At 39.5% G+C, this 19,587-nt stretch overlaps 1 protein-coding gene across 1 annotated transcript; it reads right to left on the reverse strand.

Annotated features, from left to right (window-relative positions):
• Nucleotides 1–1,103: 1,103 nt before the first annotated feature.
• Nucleotides 1,104–8,479, reverse strand: LOC112416606 (uncharacterized). The gene is made up of 3 exons (XM_039827914.1): nt 7,085–8,479; nt 5,057–7,030; nt 1,104–4,676 (listed from the first exon to the last, which is right to left on the reverse strand). The coding sequence occupies exons 1-3, from the start codon at nt 8,477–8,479 to the stop codon at nt 1,284–1,286; spliced, it is 6,762 nt and encodes a 2,253-aa protein (XP_039683848.1). The 3' UTR covers nt 1,104–1,283.
• Between the last annotated feature and the right edge of the window lie 11,108 nt (nt 8,480–19,587).

Raw genomic sequence — 19,587 nt, forward strand, 5'->3', positions numbered from 1 at the left:
TTGTAGAAAACTTGCGGCTTGACACAATGGTAAGCTTTGACTGATGCAATTATGTGTGAATTGATGTTATGCATATGTCGTGTACGCGTAAACGTATGATTATGTGAAAATAATGGTGAATGCATGATTGCATGAATGTATGGATATATGAATGTACATGACACGTGAATCGATGAACTGAGACAAGACAGGTAAGATGGGAGTCGGACCGACATTGCATTACAAACACTCGGCAACCTTCCTTGGAGATGATATTATTGTGAGCAAATCGAGCCGTTGATGGTGTAAGAACCTGGCACTAGGTAGCCACTGGTGCCTCCTGGGGGGTGAGCCCATTGTCGATGAAAGAAGTCTGAAGAAGTCGCCATTTGTAAACCGGCACAGAGTGTCCTTCCATTGGTATGCTTCCGCAGTCATACCTTTTGTTTTTTTAAAAGAAAATCCCTAATTTTTGCCTGGACCGCCCTTTCGGGTTTTCAGTCCACCGGGAATATTTTTTTTGTTTTGCCCCTAATTTTTGCCTGGACCGCCCTTTCGGGTTTTCAGTCCACCGGGATGCCCTCTGTTGCCTAAGTCGCCTTTTCAGGTTTTCAATTTAGCGAGCTTTTTTGTATTATTTTTGTATTTGTTTATTCAGAGACTTTCCTTAGTGTCGAGCCACGCTTTTAGCAGGATCTAACCTCTCTTGAGTTGATATATGTCTCTTTTACTCCCGAGTGCCAAGCTGTATCTATTTGTTTATGCTTTTTATTATATAATGTTTTAGAAATCTGTTTCAAAATATTATCATCAATAAAAGAGGAAAAATTCGTGAAACAAAACAAATGGGAATCAAAAGAGAGGTAAAGGCTCAAAGTTTATTGATCGAATGACGCTATGCCAATGGCATGACTTCATGGAGTTCTTTACAAAGTTTGAAAAGTAATGGTAATTTAAAAATGGAAAGGTACGTTGAACTTCATAACCCTATCGTTCTCTAACAAACTTTGAAATCCGTTATCTTGTGGCTCGAATACTTTTGATATCAGGTATGCCCCAAGTGTATTTGTGTTCGACTGGATGCAGTTACTTTGTCTCTTTTTTTTTTTTTTTTTTTTTTTTTTTTTTTTTTTGCATAGACTGCCCTTTCGGGTTTTCACTCTATCAGGATAATGATCTCTGTTTATTGTCTCTAATTTTTGCCTGGACCGCCCTTTCGGGTTTTCAGTCCACCGAGACGCTCATTTTTGCCTAAGTCGCCCTTTTCGGGTTTTCGACTTACCGAGCTTGTTCTTTTAAAGTTTTTAGACAAAGTATTTCTTGACTGCATCCGTGTTTACAGGTCGTGGAAGTTCTTCACCGTCCATGGTTTGTAGAGTCATGGCACCACCTGAGAAGGCCTTTTTAACAACATATGGCCCTTCATAATTAGGAGCCCACTTGCCTCGGGAGTCTGGTTGGAAAGAGAAAATCTTTTTGAGCACGAGATCACCTTCTTTAAACTCACGGGGACGAACTTTCTTGTCAAAGGCCTGTTTCATCCTTTTTTGATATAACTGTCCGTGACATAGGGCTGTCATGCGCTTTTCTTCGATTAGATTCAACTGGTCGTATCTATTCTGAACCCATTCAGCTTCTGATAAGTCAGCCTCCATTAGGACTCTCAATGATGGAATTTCGACTTCTACAGGAAGTACTGCCTCCATGCCATATACCAGGGAGAAAGGGGTTGCCCCTGTTGATGTGCGTACAGAAGTACGATATCCATGTAATGCAAAGGGAAGCATTTCATGCCAATCTTTATAAGTCACCACCATCTTCTGGACAATCCTCTTTATATTCTTATTTGCAGCTTCGACAGCACCATTCATTTGGGGTCTGTAAGGTGAAGAGTTATGGTGCTCGATCTTGAAATCATCACACAATTCTTTCATCATCTTGTTGTTTAGATTTGTTTCGTTGTCGGTGATGATCCGGTTGGGGATGCCATAGCGACAAATGATATGATTCTTGATAAATTTGACCACTACTTGCTTGGTCACATTGGCATATGATGCGGCCTCAACCCACTTAGTGAAGTAGTCAATAGCCACTAAGATAAAACGGTGTCCATTTGAAGCTTTGGGCTCAATCCTTCCGATCATGTCAATGCCCCACATAGAGAAAGGCCACGGAGAGGAAAGCAAATTGAGTGTAGTTGGCGGCATATGAATCTTGTCGGCGTATATCTGACACTTGTGACACTTTCTGGTATGCTTGTAGCAATCTGATTCCATTGTCATCCAGTAGTAGCCTGCTCGCAATATCTTTTTAGCCATTGTGTGCCCATTAGGATGAATTCCGAAAGATCCTTCGTGTATTTCATGTATCAATAAATCAGCTTCATATTTGTCTACACATCTGAGCAAGACCGTGTCAAAGTTTCTTTTGTACAAGATATCCCCATTCAGGAAGAAATTACTAGATAATCTTCTGAGAGTCTTCTTATCTTTGTTGGATGCTCCAGGAGGATACTCTCGAGTTTGGAGAAACACCTTAATATCATGAAACCAGGGTTTATTGTCGAAAACTGCTTCAGCGGCAAACACATAAGCGGGTCTATCAAGGAATTTGACACTGATTAGTGGCACGTCATTGTGATGATTCACCTTGATCATTGAAGACAAAGTAGCCAAGGCATCAGCCATCTGATTCTCATCCCGAGGGATATGATGTAATTCCACTTTGTTGAAGAAGGTCAATAAACGTCTTGCATAGTCTCGATAAGGTATTAGTCCTGCGTGAAGAGTTTCCCATTTTCCTTTGATCTGGTTGATTACAAGAGCTGAATCTCCATATATTTCGATGTTCTTGATTCTTAGATCAATGGCTTCTTCAATACCCATGATGCAGGCTTCATATTCAGCGATGTTGTTCGTGCAGTCAAACCGGAGTCTTGCTGTGAAAGGGATGTGAGCACCCTTAGGAGTAAGGAGTACTGCCCCTATGCCGTTGCCGTATACATTGACAGCCCCATCAAATATCAAACCCCATACTGAATCTGGATCAGGACCTTCTCCGAATAGTGGCTCGTCACAATCTTTCATCTTTAGATACATAATCTCTTCATCAGGAAAGTCAAACTTGATAGGTCGATAGTCTTCAAGTGGTTGGTGAGCTAAGTGATCAGCAAGAATACTGCCTTTAATTGCCTTCTGGGAACGGTACTCGATATCATATTCAGATAGTAGCATCTGCCACCGTGCAATCCTTCCTGTCAAAGCGGGCTTCTCAAATATGTACTTGATTGGATCCATTTTAGATACCAGCCAAGTAGTGTGATTAATCATATAATGACGGAGGCGTTTGGCAGCCCAGGCTAGAGCACAACACGTCTTCTCGAGCATGGAGTAGCGAGATTCACATTCAGTAAACTTCTTGCTTAAATAATAAATGGCGTGCTCTTTTCTTCCGGTTTCATCTTGTTGTCCGAGCACACAACCCATGGAATTTTCTAGCACTGTTAGGTACATGATCAAAGGTCTTCCTTCAACTGGAGGGATGAGAATCGGTGGTTCTAGCAAGTACTTCTTTATGCTGTCAAAAGCCTTCTGGCAATCTTCGGTCCACACAATACTTTGTTCTTTGCGGAGTAGTTTGAATATCGGCCCACAAGTTGCAGTCATATGAGAAATGAACCGGGAGATGTAATTTAGTCGTCCAAGAAAACCCCTTACTTCTTTTTCTGTTCTCGGAGCAGGCATCTCTCTGATGGCTTTGACTTTGTCAGGATCTACTTCGATGCCTTTCTGGCTGACAATGAAACCTAGAAGCTTTCCGGATCTGACACCAAAAGTGCATTTGTTGGGATTTAGACGAAGTTTGTACTTCCTCAGGCGCTGGAACATCTTCTGTAGATACTTGACATGGTCTTCTTCAGTAATCGACTTGACTATCATATCATCCACATAGACCTCAATCTCTTTATGTATCATATCGTGGAAAAGAGTAGTCATACCCCTCTGATAAGTAGCTCCTGCATTGATTAAACCGAACGGCATTACTTTGTAGCAAAAAGTGCCCCAAGGTGTAATAAATGATGTTTTCTCTCTATCTTCGGGTGCCATCTTGATTTGATTATAACCGGAGAATCCATCCATGAATGAGAAGACTTTAGACTTGGCAGTACTGTCAACCAACACGTCAATATGAGGTAAAGGAAAGTCGTCTTTCGGGCTAGCTTTGTTTAAATCACGGTAGTCAACACACATTCTGACCTTACCATCTTTCTTTGGAACAGGCACTATGTTAGCTAACCACTGGGGGTAATTTGATGTGATGAGGAAACCAGCGTCGATCTGTTTCTGTACCTCTTCTTTGATTTTGAGAGCCATGTCGGGACGTGTTCTTCTCAACTTTTGTTTGACTGGCGGACACTCAGGTTTCAAAGGTAGGTGATGTACCACAATATCAGTGTCTAGACCCGGCATATCTTGGTAGGACCAGGCAAACACATCAACATACTCTTCGAGGAGCTCTATCACTTGCTTTTTAACACTTGTTTCGAGCGATGCCCCAACCTTGATTTCTTTCTTGTCTTCTTTGGTGCCCAAGTTAATCACTTCTAGTTCGTCCCCATAAGGCTGAATGGTCTTCCTTTCTTGTTCGAGTAGTCGAGAGATTTCGTCAGGGATCTCTTCATTCTCTTCTTCCTCCGCCTCATACACAGGGAACTCAAAGTTGGGAGAGATCATAGGGTTATGTTTTTCAACGGGTTCGTCGATTTCTAATCTGCACATGTGATGGATGATTTTTAGAAAGAAGGTACATGCAGATTTTTTTGAAAATTCATGTTGGGTTTTTTGTGTTACCACTTTTCAGAAAAGTATAAAAGAAAATGAGACAAAACATCGGGAAAAAAACGACGTTTTTATTTTATTGATAATAATTTCTTGAAATAAAAAGCCCTAGATAAGCTTACTTTCGCTTGGGGCGGGGCGAAAGGATGTTTTTTTTTTTTTTTTTTTTTTTTAAAAAGAAAAGCATAAACTAGACAAATGCATTACTTGGACAAGTGAGCAACAAAAGGAACATCTACAGCAACCCAATTGTGGCTGGATACTCCTGGCGTTATAAAACCTCGTGGCACACTTTCAGGATCATCTTCAATGATTGCATGGATAAAGCCCGAACTGTGGAAAGTGCCCTTCTTTGCTGTGGACAAACTAGTAGATGGGAAGAAACCCAAACCTTCTCGGTGCTTGTTTTCTGGAAGCTCTATTAGCTTTCCCCAGCTTGTGGACCCTCCTGCTTGTATGACCTTCTGAGCATCTTTCAGAGACGAGATAGAGGCTTCATTCCTCTGGGTTTTCTTATCTTCTATAGTAAACCCTTGAAAAGGTGTCCCTTCGACATCGTCTGCCCCAATGAAAGAGAAAGATGACAAATGACTCACCAATAAAGCCTCTTCACCGTTTACAGTTACTAGCTTCCCATTCTTTACAAACTTCAGCTTTTGATGCAGCGTGGATGTGACAGCCCCTGCCTCGTGAATCCAGGGTCGACCCAGTAGGCAACTATACGAAGCTTGAATGTCCATGACTTGAAAATTAACTTGGAAAACTTGTGGCCCAACTGTGATAGGTAGAACCACCTCTCCAAGGACATCCTTCCTCGAGCCATCAAAAGCTTTCACCATTACCCCACTTCGTCTCAAAGGTGCATCTTGGTAAGCGAGTTGGGTATAAGTTGTTTTGGACAATACATTCAAAGATGATCCAGTATCCACCAGCACTTTTGACAAAGCATCGGTTTTACAATTCACAGATATATGCAGCGCCCGATTATGGTTCCTTCCTTCTGCTGGGAGCTCTTCATCACTGAAACTCAAGTTGTTGCATGCAGTGATGTTCCCTACTATTCCGCCAAACTGACCCACCGTTACATCATAATCCACAAAAGCTTGTTCTAAAACCTTCATTAATGCATCTTTATGGGCCTCAGAATTTAGTAATAAAGACATTATGGATATTTTGGATGGAGTCTGCATCAGTTGGTCAACAACCTTGTACTCGCTCTTCTTTATTAACTTGAGAATCTCATCAAACTCTGCACTTGTACCATCCCCATTGGGTTGATCCACTTCTTTGGCGATACCAGCATCTTTAGTCCGAACCTCCTTGTTTATTGTAGCATCAATCTTCTTTGGGAATACTATGGGAACAACGCGCCCATTCCTCAGAACTCTACTGTCTTCAACAATATTATCCACACTAGACAAAGGCGGTATTGGAACCTCACGACCCTCTTCAATCATGGTGGCATTGTATTTGTATGGAATGGCTTTTTCAGAAGCATATGGCAGTGGACCCGGTAAGCAGATCACCAGAGGGGTGATAGTTGACTTTCGACTGTCATAAAATACCTCCAAAGGTCCTTCGGGAGTTATTACACACACATCATCACACTTCCTTTCGACCACAAGCTCTCCTCGGTCCAGAAGCCCTTGAATATCATTTTTTACTTTCTGACATCCTCCGGAGTTCATAAGGCATATTTCACAGAGATCATGATCATGCTCAAAAAGGTCGACTTTGCATAACTTGGCATGTAACGGAACCAAGGGTGTTCTGATATGTTGAACATTCTGAATGGGACAAGTCTTTTGACAATCTTCGATCATGTTGACTGTTGCGGCACCATGATTCGGCAACGGGTTTGTTTGAACATTTGGCGCCGAGTCTGTGAAAGTTATTTTTCCATCATTGATCAGCCTCTGCACTGTGCTTTTAAAGGCATAACAAGTTTCAATGTTATGGCCACGGCCCCCTTCATGGAAGTCACAAGTCTGGTCAAGTCTATACCAAGATGGTAGTTTTTCTGGGATAGGAGGAGCTGTTCTAGTTTGGACAAGGTTTTTCTTGAGTAAGCCGGGAAGTAATTCTGCATAGGTGACTGGTATTGGGTTAATCGGCATTCTTGGTGGTCGAGGTTGTTGTGGGCGTTGTTGATAAGGTTGTTGTTGGAAATTTTGTTGAGTGTATTGTTGATATGGGTATTGTTGGTATGGTTGCTGTTGGTATGGTTGTTGTTGGTATGGTTGTTGTTGGAAATTTTGTTGTTGGACATTTTGTGGTTGGACATTTTGTGGTGAAGGATTTTGTGGGAATTGAGGATATTGTGGTATTTGAGGATATTGTGGTATTTGAGGATGGTTATTTGTTTGTTGAAAAGGGTGAGAGGTGGGTGTGATGGCAGCAATGTGTTGATAGGCTGGATAAGTTTGTTGAGGCCCTCCATGAGTCACCATACTGACTTCTTGTTCTTTCTTCCTCGGGAAATGGTTCCCGGTCTTCTTGGTCCCACTGGCAGGAGTTGTATTCTTTACTAAGCGTCCTTCTCGGACTCCTTCTTCTAACTGTACTCCCATACCAACCATCTCCGCGAAGCTCTTTGGTGTACTCCCGACCATCTTTTTGTAATAAAAATGATTCAAAGTTTTTAGGAAGAGCTTGGTCATCTCTTTCTCCTCAATTCGTGGGCTGACTTGGGCAGCGGTGTCTCTCCACCGTTGGGCATACTCTTTGAACGTCTCTTTATCTCCCTGAGTCATGGCTTGGAGATCACTTCGGTCCGGAGTCATGTCTACATTGTAACTGTACTGTTCCACAAAAGCTTCACAAAGGTCACGGAAAGTTTGAACCCTTGTTTTGTCTAGGTTTGTGTACCATTTTGAAGCAGGGCCGGTCAAGCTTTCTTGGAAGTAGTAAATAAGAATCTGATCATCTTGGGCATACGCAGGCATCCTTCTCACATACATTTTTAGATGTTCCTCAGGGCAAGAACTCCCTTTGTATTTCTCGAAGTCTGGAATCTTGAATTTGTGAGGTACCTGCACACTCGGTACCAAACAGAGATCGTACGCAGTCTTCCCAAATTTCCCTTTTTCACGGAGGACTTTCATGTCTCGGCGTAGTTCATCATACTTTTCTCGTAGGTCGCTTACTTCCTCGTAAGCCTCTACATTCCCTGAATGAAAGATAGGTTCTTCAGTTTGCGGGATTGTATGTATCACAGGTGCTGAGTAGGTCATGGTGGCTGGAGTGACCCTCATGGCAGGTAGGGGTACCTGAGCCGTGTACTGGTGAGTGGGCATCTGAGCTTCACAAGTGATAGGACGAAATATCTCCCCAGCAGTGAAAGGTGGAAACCAAGGCGTGGAACGTTGCGGAGCGGACTGCGTTGGAGTGTCAGCACATAGCGTCCAAGAAGAAGATGCCTCGGCCTGAGTTCTGATAGGAGGAGGGGGTGGAGGTGCTTGTGATCGGGCCTGCGCTTCTGTTACGGCCTGAGCTTGAGTTTGCGCTTGTGCCAATGCTTGCGCTTGTGCTTGAATCTGTGCTTGAGCTTGAGTCTGAGTTTCTGCCATTGTTTTTATTAATTCAGCCATCTCGTCCATCCTAGTCTGCATGACTGTCATTTCTTCACGAAGTACCCGATTTTCCTGCTCAAGATAATCCATCTTCTTCTTTACGTTTGCTCGAGTGTAGTGAGTACGGGTTGACTTGTAGATGATACGTGGGGCCACCGTATGAAACGAGTTGACCCTTTTTCTGGAAAAGGAAGTTTGTGTGAGACTTTGATTTGAGACTATGAAATGCAGGATGATGCATGATGTTTATGCAAAAATAGACGTATATATTTTTTATCGAAGGACTTATGAAAGTATTTTTGTAAATATCATAGTTGAGAGTTCCATTGAATAATTCGCATATTATAAGATAATTCCCTTTCTAAACAAACGAAGCCAAGGGATAGACTTTGCAAAAAAATAAGATAAATATCTAACTTAAAGCTAAAAACAAAAATAAAAGAAAAACTGGGAACTCTCAAGCTCTTTGAAGTAGACTATTCATCAGAATCTGAATGTGCATCTTTGAAGAACTCCCAACGCTCCCTTGCGCTGATAAATTGTGATAGCCTTGTGCTCTGAGCTCGGATCTGAACATTCTTTTTTACTATTTGTCGTCTCAACTTGTGAACCTCATGCTCTTGTTGCTCTATCTCACCACTCATAGTCTCCATCTTGAGCATAGCTTCATCATACTTCCTTTTCCAGGTAGCACCCACACATTCCGATCGGGCCAACTTCTCTTGACATTCCTCCACAGTTGCGGGGGCCAAGGGTAAAGCCGGAGCTGGGGTTGTTGAAGATAGGTACCTTGGCAAATGATATGGTAAGACCAGATCGGAAGCTCTATTGATGACCCATTGAGTGTAAGACCCCTGTAAAGAGTCTGATCTCCTCGCCAACTGGCTTCTATTGAGTGTGCGAATGGCATGCCATGCTTGGACAAATCTTCCTCTTTTGTTTGAGGGATCTTCATGGTTGAAGTAGAATTCACCCTGTAAGTAGATGTTATCTGGCTTAGCTTCCATTGGACATCCGAACTGACGTTTGGCAAGGATAGGATTGTAGCTTATTCCTCCTTGCGTACCGAGAAGGGGTACATTTGAGTATTCTCCACAACTGACAATGATGTTCGTGAAGTTACAAGTGGTACGGTACCAGGTTATGTCGGATGGGGTAAGGGACATGATTCTTTTGGGCCAGGAGAGATTTTCTGGGTTGGCTTGAAAGGAGTGGGTCTGAGGTAAGTGAGAGGTAAACCATTTGTATAGTAAGGGTGCGCAACCAAGGATAGCTCCACGACCTACTTGGGTTCGATCGTGAATGGAATGATATATATCAGCTAACAATGTGGGGACTGGGTTCTTTGTGAGGAAAATTTGGATGGCATGGATGTCAACATAGTTATCAATATTTGGGAATAATACTAGGCCATAGATGAGTAAAGCTAGGATAGAGTAGAAGGCCTCAACATTGTTTGTTTTGGAGAAATCGGAGGCTTGTTGGTAAAGAAATTTAGTAGGTAAGCTTGGGAGATTCCCTTTTAGGGTGAGTTTTTCTTTTATGAGAGAGGTTTTGAGGTGGAGGGCATTTGCAATGGTGGCAGCTTTGGGAAAGGGTTCTAAGCCAGTAAAAGGTACCTTATCAAGTACGGGTAGGCCAATTAAGTGAGAGTATTCTTCGAGGGTAGGCATAAGCTGGTAGTCGGGAAAGGTGAAACAGTGGTAAGCAGGGTCATAGAACTGGACCAAGGTCTCCAAGCACCCCTTCTCGATATTTGTCCAGAGGACACCAAGCAAATTCCCATGACGATCACAAAAGTTCTCCAAGCTAGTTACTTCAAATGCAAGCTTCTTTAAATTCTCTAGATCCAATTTCCTGAATGTAAACTTCCTAGTATTTCTTCTTTCCATGCCTATGATATTTACAAAAACAAGTATAAGCCCTTCGATATTTTTTGATGAAAAAAGATAAAATTATGAATGAATGCATGTATGCATGATTATGCGTAGGTTAAGCTCATCATGTTGGAGTTTAAAGGTAATAACCCCCATTTGGTAAGGACTATGGTTTCATTTGTACCTGTATCACGGGTTCTATCCAGTTCCCAAAGTCATCAACTACCTCCGAATGTTATCAGGTTACAAGACTACTCTTGATCCAATAATATCCGTAGGAAAGTTTCATTTGAGTGTAGTATCGCGTGTCAACTAATTCAAGACTACTCTTGATTAGCCACCGCACTACGTCCTAAAAGGCTAAGATGGGTTAAGGGTAACTAAAGGTTCTCAACTTCGACGGTCACTTGAAAATATAATGCCAACACGACTATTCATGCCAACACAAATTACTTTCAAGATCCCTCCATTGAGTGGGGTTATACCACATGAACCTAAACACGAGACTTGACTCTCGGAAAGGCACTTTGGTTATACCACCGTCCTATCTTATGTTTCTCTCAAACCCGGGTGTAGGGCTTTATCTCACCACTCATATTTAAAAAGAAAGGAAGAAAGAGAGAAGATAAAAGATATATACATTTATTTCCATCTTTATTTTTTGTTTTTGTTTTAAGCAAGTTATAGCACAAAGAATTAAATAAAGCCAAGTTAGGCTCAACCCTCTTAGGGGGGGGTCCCCAGTGAAGTCGCCATTTCTGTCGCGTCATTTTTGGAGATCAAGGCTATTTGATTAGCTTTTGACTCACTAAATATTTCACGACTGAACATTTAATTTTATTAAGAAAAGGGGAAAAAAGTTCAAACTACCCCTATTTGAAAAGATTTAGGGTTCGGGGGTTAGTTACATAAAGGGAAGGTATTAGCACCCTCTATGTCCGTAGTACTCTACGGGAACCTCTTGATTTTATTTAATTAGTGTGCTATAACTTGCTTGCTTATTTTTGAAAAGAAGGAATTAAAGTGGAAAAATAAAGGCCTAATTATCTACATTTTTTATTGATTTGGAAGGACATGGTCCTCTGCCTACGTACCCGTGAGGGATCAAAACCTCGTAGTTCGGGGTAGAAAACGACGTTTGATTGGTTTTGTGTTTTTTATTAGTTTTTGAAAAAGGTTTTAAAAATAAAGGCCAAGTGGCAAATAAGAATTTGTTTGTGTTTTTTTATTAAAAAAAAGATAACTCGAAGTATGATTAAATTGATTGATATTTGATTGAGAAAATAAAATGAAAAAAGGACGATCACTTGATTTAGGATCAAGGTTTATTATGGAAAAATGTTTTTTTTTTTGTGATTTTTTGGTTATTTGCATGTTTTTGTGATTTTTGAATAAATACATAAACTAACGGAGCATAAAGAATAAAAGCGCGGCTACCCTAAGTTAGAAATATAAAATCTATGACTATTACATAAAAAGCCTATTTACATTCTAAGGTCTGCAATAAAATTAAAATGCTAAGAAAAATAAATAAATACGAAAAAGAAATAAAAAAAAGGTCCAAACACATGGTGGGGTGCAGTGGTAAACAGGGGTGTGCAGAAAGCAGAAAAAAAGAATTGGGCTTAAGGAAACGAACCGGGTCGCGGGTCATGGGTCATGGGTTGACCCGTTTGGGGGATATATAAGGGTTGTAAACCCTAAATTTCTCATTTTCTTCTCCCTCCTTCTCTCTCTTCCGTTCTCTTTCTCTCTCTAGCTCTCCTCTCTCTCTTCTTCTCCGGCGAAGGGGATGGGGGTTCCGGCGGTGGTTGGCCGGCCAGTGCGGCGGCGCCACCGCGCCGGAACCCTAACAGCTTATTTTTTTTTTATTTTTTTCGCTCTTTCTCTTCCACTTCTCTCCCTCCGTTCACTTCTAAACCTAGATGTTCAAAAATATACACACAGAGACCTAGATCTAAAGGTGAAGAAAATACTACCTCTTTTTGTTTTTTCCGTGAATCTGGTTTTGTTATGGTGTTGGCTTGCGCTGCTGTGTGCTTGGGGTCGTGTTGCTCCTGTGTGTGTGTGCGTGTGTTGTGTTGCCGTGCCGGTTCTGTGCGATGTGTTTGTTGTGTTGCCGTGTTGCGGTTGTGCGCCTCTGTGTGTGTGTTGTGCGATTTTGCTTCTTATGCGCGTCTCTCTGGCTTCTGTTGTGTGTTGTGTTGCGATGCCGTCCTCTGTTTTTTGTTGTTCCCGTGTTCTGTTGTCCCCGTATTCTGTTGTTCCCGTATTCTGTTGTGTTTTTTCTTTGTTATGCAGGTTATGTATTTATAGTGCTGTTTGGGGACAAGGATTTGTTACAAAAATTGCAGATTTTAGGAGATTGAGACGGAGATAGGCGCGTAACAGACTGGATGAGGATGAGGATGATGGTTCGTGATTTGTTACGCATGAACCTGGACTGTTCTTGGGACTCATGGACATTTTTGGGACTTTGGACAATTTTGGGATTTAATAAAAAGAAAAAAAAATTAATAATAAAAGGATTATATCTATATTTTTGGTTTTAAATAAAATAAATAAAAAAGAAAAATTTAATCTAATCTTGGACTAAAATTAAAATTAGAATTTCTAAAATAAAATAAAATAAACAAATAAAAAAAATAAAAGATGGAAATAAATAATTAAAGACTGAGAGAAGAGGGCCCGATTCGGAACTTTATGAGGTATTTCAAAATACCTCCCTGCCGAATTTTTTACTGAAACGTGAGTCTGGTCCGAGTTCGGGGACGTGTGTTAGTGGGACCTTAGGTCAAAATTTGGGGTATGACACCCTGGAAGTATATTAATACTCAAATAACGATGGGGGCTTGATGCCCTGTATTGGTACCACATGCATATAAGAGGTCTAAGTTGCATAGTTGCATTTGTCGAGTCGATGATGATAAAATGATTAAGTTGTGATTATTAAAGAATGGAGTGATTTATGATATATTATTATCAATGTTGAATAATAAGATGTTTTATGTTGTTAATTATAATTGTTGAATTATATGCTTAATATTATTGTTTTGTGAAATCTCACCCCTTCTACTTGGAAATGTTGCTCTTCGTATGAGTAACTTGCAGGTAATCCAGAGTAGGTTGCTGATGTGCTGTCGTGAGTGGCCTTGCCTCACTGAGTCTTAGGTTGCTTTGATACGTAACGGGAGGGGATCTTTAGTGGCTATTTCTCTTTCCTTTGCTGATGTGTTGTTTTCATGTTGCTTAACTGAATTTATGAGATGACTTTTATGAGGCCTGCGTGCCAAGACTATTTATGATGTTGAATTAATTCCGCTGCTATTTTGTTGATGAAGGATAAATTATTATTTATCTATTTGAGATTTTAAGAAGTGTGATATCCCGTTATATGTTGTTTACTCTGATAAATGTTTATGAAATTTTTAAGTTGGGAAAACGGGGTGTTACAATCCAACCGCATCACTAAATCAACCTTTCCAAACCAAAACCTTACCAAACCCTAACCTTCCACAAAACCCACACCAAGTCAACTAGGTCAATGGCATCAAAAAGGAAAGTCAAGGAGATTGAAAAGCTTTAGAAGTAGTGCAGGGAAAAAGAAAGCAACAACGAAGAACCATGGCATCAATTTTAAAGATGACAAGCAAAGGAGTAGGTACAAGATGATGGTGATGAAGAGGAGGTAGGTGCACACTTGCACCATAAACAAGATGCCGGTGGGAACTATAATGATGAACGGTGGGCATGGATGCAAACCAAAGTTCAAAGAATAAGCACCGAACAACAAAGACATGGTGCTGAAATGGCCAGGCTAAGGCATCAAATTTGTTTAGGTAGACTTTGGCCTTTCAGAGTAACCTATGAAGATTCCTCTTTGGGCTTTGGCATCAAATTTCTTTAGGTAGACTTTGTTATTTAGAATGTAACATGTACATCCAAATTGATGAAAGTGAGAGATATTTGGTCTTCTTCCTCTAAAGAGTTAATATGCTGTTTTATTCAATATAGGTCTGATATAGATTCTATTTTGAACATAACATGTTGTATTCATTGCTTCTACCCAAAAATGTTTAGCCAAATTATTTTCATGAATCATGGTTCTAGCCATTTCTTGTAAAGATCTATTCTTTCTCTCTACAATCTCATTTTGCTGTGGCGTTCTAGGAGAAGAGAATTCATGGAGAATTCCATGTTTTGTACAAAAAATTTCAAATGGCTCATTTTCAAACTCTCCATCATGATCACTTCTGACCTTTAAAACTTTTATTTCTTTTTTAAACTGTATTTGAATGCAGAAGTTACTGAATATATCATATGCATCATCTTTAGTTCTAAGGAATTTAACCCAAGTCCATTTGGTATAATCATCAACAATGACTAATCCATATTTACTTCCATATATGAATGTAGTGCTAACTGGTCCAAATAAATCAATATGAAGTAGTTCTAAAGGTCTTGAGGTTGAAACAATGTATTTTGTTTTAAAAGAAGACTTGACAATTTTCCCTTTTTGGCAAGCACCACAAAGTGCATCTGAATGATAGTCAATATCTGGAAGGCCTTCGACAAGTTGTAACTTTCTAAGCTGAGAGATTAATCTCCAATTAGCATGTCCCAACCTCTTGTGCCATATCCATTTCTTATCATTCACTGATAGAAGGCAAACTACCTTCTGATCAAACAGTTCAGAGAAGTTAATTTTATAGACATTATTTTTCCTCTTTCCCTTAAAAATTATGGACTTATCATTCTTTTTGATTATTGTGCAATTGGTCTTATCAAACATCACATCATAACCACTATCACAAAATTGACTGATGCTAAGTAAGTTATGTTTCAGACTATCTACCAACCACACATTATTAATAGAGATAAAAGAGTTACCAATAGTTCCTGATCCAATGATCTTGCTATTCTGGTTGCCTCCAAATCCTACATTCCCTCCCTCTTTCATTGTTAGGGTTAGGAACATAGACTTTTCTCCTGTCATGTGTCGTGAGGAACCACACTCCAGGTACCATGACTTGTGATCCTCTTTTACCCTTAGGCATATCTCTAACATTACAATTTCAAATTTAGGTACCCATATCTTTATGGGTCCTTGGAGTACCCATATCTTTATGACTTAACAACTCTTCAGAATCTTGATCTTTTGAGTATTAGAATCAGAGTTTGTCATTGCCTTATGCTTACTGTTCTTTGACTTTGAAATATTCTTAGTCTTAGAACTAGAAGTTTTAGGTTCTAACTTAGCAACAGTTTCAACCTTAGCACCTTCAGGTACAAAGAAAGTTTTCAATCCTCCTTTAATGCATTCACAACATGCTTTAAGACATATTTCATTAGGTTTCCCTTCTGAGAACCCAATCCCTTTACCATTGTTCTTGTAAATGCTAAAAATCATAGAAGCTACTTTGCTTCTGTCAATGCTAGATATAATGAAATCATCAAGAGCAATTGCATATTTACTTAAACGTTTTCCTTCACATTTTTCTTGAAGCTTCTGACAAAGAAAGTTGAGTTTGTCTTCATAAGTTTTACAAATGAAGTCAAAACCTCTAAGTCCTTCGTCAGATGCTTTTAGATCCAATAGAGTTGATTCTTGTTGTTTCATCAAAGCAACATATTTATCTTTTAAATCACTCAACTAATTAGTTCTATGTTCAAAGTGTGTGAGAAGCTCTTTAAGTGACTCAATAAGTTCTTCTCTAGGAATCTATCTTAGAATATGCTTCATTTTCATCTTCAGAATCTGATTATGGTTCAACTTATGAAGTCACTGTAACTACTAACCCAACACCTAGATTGACTTCATTTGAAGCATCATCCTTATCAGATTCTGATTCACTATCAAGACCTTCCCAGGTAGCCATTAAGCTCTTCTTAAGATCAGGGAAATCAACAATGAAGTGTCCATGCTTCTTACAGTTGAAGCATCCCTTTTGATCTTCTTTCTTAGAACCTTTGTAGCCACTGCTTCTGCTTAAGAACTTATTGTTCTTCCTATCCAAATACTCAAGCTTGTTTGAAAGCATTGCCATCTTCTCAACAGCTGCAGGGTCTTCATCAGAATCTCCATCAGGTGACTCCTCTCCAGACTCATTTGCTTCGAGAGCTTGTGGCTGCTTCCCTTTGGATTAAGTGCTATAGAATTTGACTTCTTGACAGAATCATGTCCATTGAGACTAATTGTAACGCCCACTTTCGCTTAATCGTTTATTTAATCGAGTTTAGGCAATTATATTATAATTATATAGTATATGCATGATTTTGATATGTTTTGATGATTTGTGGTAAATTTAGTGATTTGATTGATGACGTGATAAGTTATGAGTTTTGGAGGATCTGATTATGATATGAGAAATATTTTATTGTTAAATAGAATAAAGATTTGAAAATAATATAAAATATTTAGTTGAGGGCTGTTTTGATATTTTAGATAGTTTCGGGGGAGAAAGTGAGATAAGATAAGTAATTAAGAGGAGGTATATAAAGGTTAGACCTAGTTTAGAAAAACATAACGTACGTACGACTGTTTTTGGAGAAAAGGGAGAAAAAGCCAAGTCTAGAGGAACCTAGGAAGAGTGTTGCGATTTTCTTCAAACAAGGTAAGGGTGAGACTAATAATTCAATAACGTTGATTGCTGTAATTCTGATGATTAATTGACAAAGTTAGGATTGATTTAGAAAAGTTTTGGAATTAGGTCAAACCCTAAAAATTGATGATCGAACGGTAAAACTTGTTTAGATTGATGAAAGAACCGTCCTTTAACCTTAGAATATGTTTAGGATGAATTCTGGAATCAAAACCAAGCTTTGAAACATGTCGTATGATGGATTTTTGAGAAAAACCCTAGCCTGCCCGAGCTTCTGTTCATCGCTCGCCTTGGCGAGCGATGATCCTCGCCTCGCGAGTGATGAACTTCATCGCTCGCCACGCGAGCCCTTTCCCTTCGCCTCGCGAGTTGTGTGATACAGCTCGCCATGGCGAACAACCCTTTCTCGCCTCGCGAGCCTAAGCAGAGTGCATGTCATATTTTGTGTTTCGACATTTTTAGTTGGACCTTGGATGTCATAGGGTGCCTGAACATACCTAGTATTGATTAGGAATGAATGTAGGATCAGAGGGAACCCAGAACAACGTTAGTTTGGGAGATGAGTGGTACTCGCCATGGCGAGTAAGAACTCTCGCCTCGCGAGTACAACCAGAATGTACTTGCTTGAGTGTTTGTGCGATCTGTGTCGCACGTGTTGATCAAGAGCGAACCCCTAGTTGGTATTAAGACCTAATGTTGACGTTTAATGCAGTCTGTAGAGTTGTTTAAGTTATGTTGATATTAAATGGACATGAACTAATGTATTGTATATTCATGCAAGATACGAAGGTTGATATTCCTGATATTTATAAGCTAATGACATAATGATATCATCTTGTTTATGTGACCTGTTTATGCTGCTTCCGTTATTTAACTAAGTGCATAAGTTTATGATGAAGTTAGCTCCAAATTATTGGATGCATGTTGATATGTTGATTACGATGTTTTTATTCATAAGTGTCCATGCATAGCATCTCATTGAGCTTAGTCCTCACCACGAATAATAGGAGCTTTGTCCTCCGCACGTTTTATAGGAGCTTTGTCCTCCGCACGATTAAAGTATATTAATACTTATGATGACGATTGGTACCACATGCATATAAGGAGTCTAAGAGCATTGTCACATTGTCATGATTAAGATGCCTTGTTGATAATGATTGAATATGTGATTACGTGATAAGTGATTATTGATTATGTTATGTTGTTGATAATGATTGGATATATGATTACGTGATAACTGTTTAGTATTTATGCAAAGTTAATAATGGAATGATTATGATGTTAATTTATGATTCACAATTACATTGATTAATGTTATTTTATTATGAAATCTCACCCCTTCTGCTTGAAAATGTTGCCCTTCGTATGGGTAACTTGCAGGTGATCGTGCTTAGTGTGCAGTTGCCGTCGTGAGTGGCCTTGCCTTCACTGTGTCGTCTAGGTCGCTCTGATACGTAACGGGATGGGGTTATATGCTATAACATGCTTCATTCTCTTACGTGAACTGCTATGATAATTTCTGTTTGATTAACTCTTTTGAGATACTTGTTGGGCCTGCGTGCCAAAACGTTTTATGAATTATGATTATGATTTTCCGCTGCAATGTTTAAGATATTGGTTAAATTATTATTTAACCGTCGGATTACGTTATATGTGATATCCCGTTGTTTTGATGCTTACTCTGATAAATGTTATGTTTTAAGAAATTTTGATGTTGGGAAAACGGGGTGTTACACTAATCTCATGAACCTTGAGAGAGCTCATAAGATCTTCAACACTTAGAGTACTGTTTAAATCCCTAGCTTCCTCAAAAGTAGTAACCTTAGGTCACCATCTAGCAGGTAAGCTTCTCAGTATCTTGCTCACATGATCAGAAGCTACATAGATTTTCTTTAATATTTAAAGTCCAGAGACTAAAGTCTAAAATCTTGAGTACATTTCCTCAATACTTTCATCATCTTTCATCTTGAACAACTCATATTGATGAACAAGCATAGTAGGTTTTGCTTCTTTAACCTTCTTACTACCTTCATAGTTTGCACAAAGTGAAGCAAACATTGCCTTTGCAGTAGATTTGTCACTCATATTCAAGTACTCGGTGCGAGGTATAGAAGCAACAATGATTCCTCTAATCTTGTGATGTTTTGTGATGTTTCATGTAAAGCTTCTTCTGAGCAGGAATGTGTTTCTTTCTATCAACATCAACTCTTTCTTAATCAAGGACCAAGTCACCAACACCATCTTCAAGTATGTCCCAAAGCTCATCATTTAAATCCATGTTATGACTATACATATTTGTTTTCCACCAAGAAAACTCTTCAGGGTTTCCATTAAACTTTGGAGCTTTGCCAGAGTCGGATTTCTTCTCATCAGACGTACCATAGTCATAATGAACAAAATTATTTCTAGGAATGGGAACTTCGTCAGCCATGTTTTTCTCAGATCTTTATGTGTTACACTGTTAAGTGTTAAGACAACATACCAAGGCTCTTGAAACCAAATGAAGGTGAGAAAAACATAAGATGGGGGAGGTTGAATTGTGTTTTCTTTTTATTCTCTTAAAACATAATTCATTGTTCAAAATCTGATAGAGTTCAGCTTCTAAAGTAGTGTTCAGAGTCTAATTGCAGCGGTTAAGTAGAGAGAGAGAGAGAGAGAGAGAGAGAGAGTGTAACACCCTGTTTTCCCAACATAAAAATTTCGCATAAATAATCAGAGT

This window comes from Medicago truncatula, chromosome 7 (genome assembly GCF_003473485.1).
Source record: "Medicago truncatula cultivar Jemalong A17 chromosome 7, MtrunA17r5.0-ANR, whole genome shotgun sequence".
NCBI lineage: Eukaryota > Viridiplantae > Streptophyta > Magnoliopsida > Fabales > Fabaceae > Medicago > Medicago truncatula.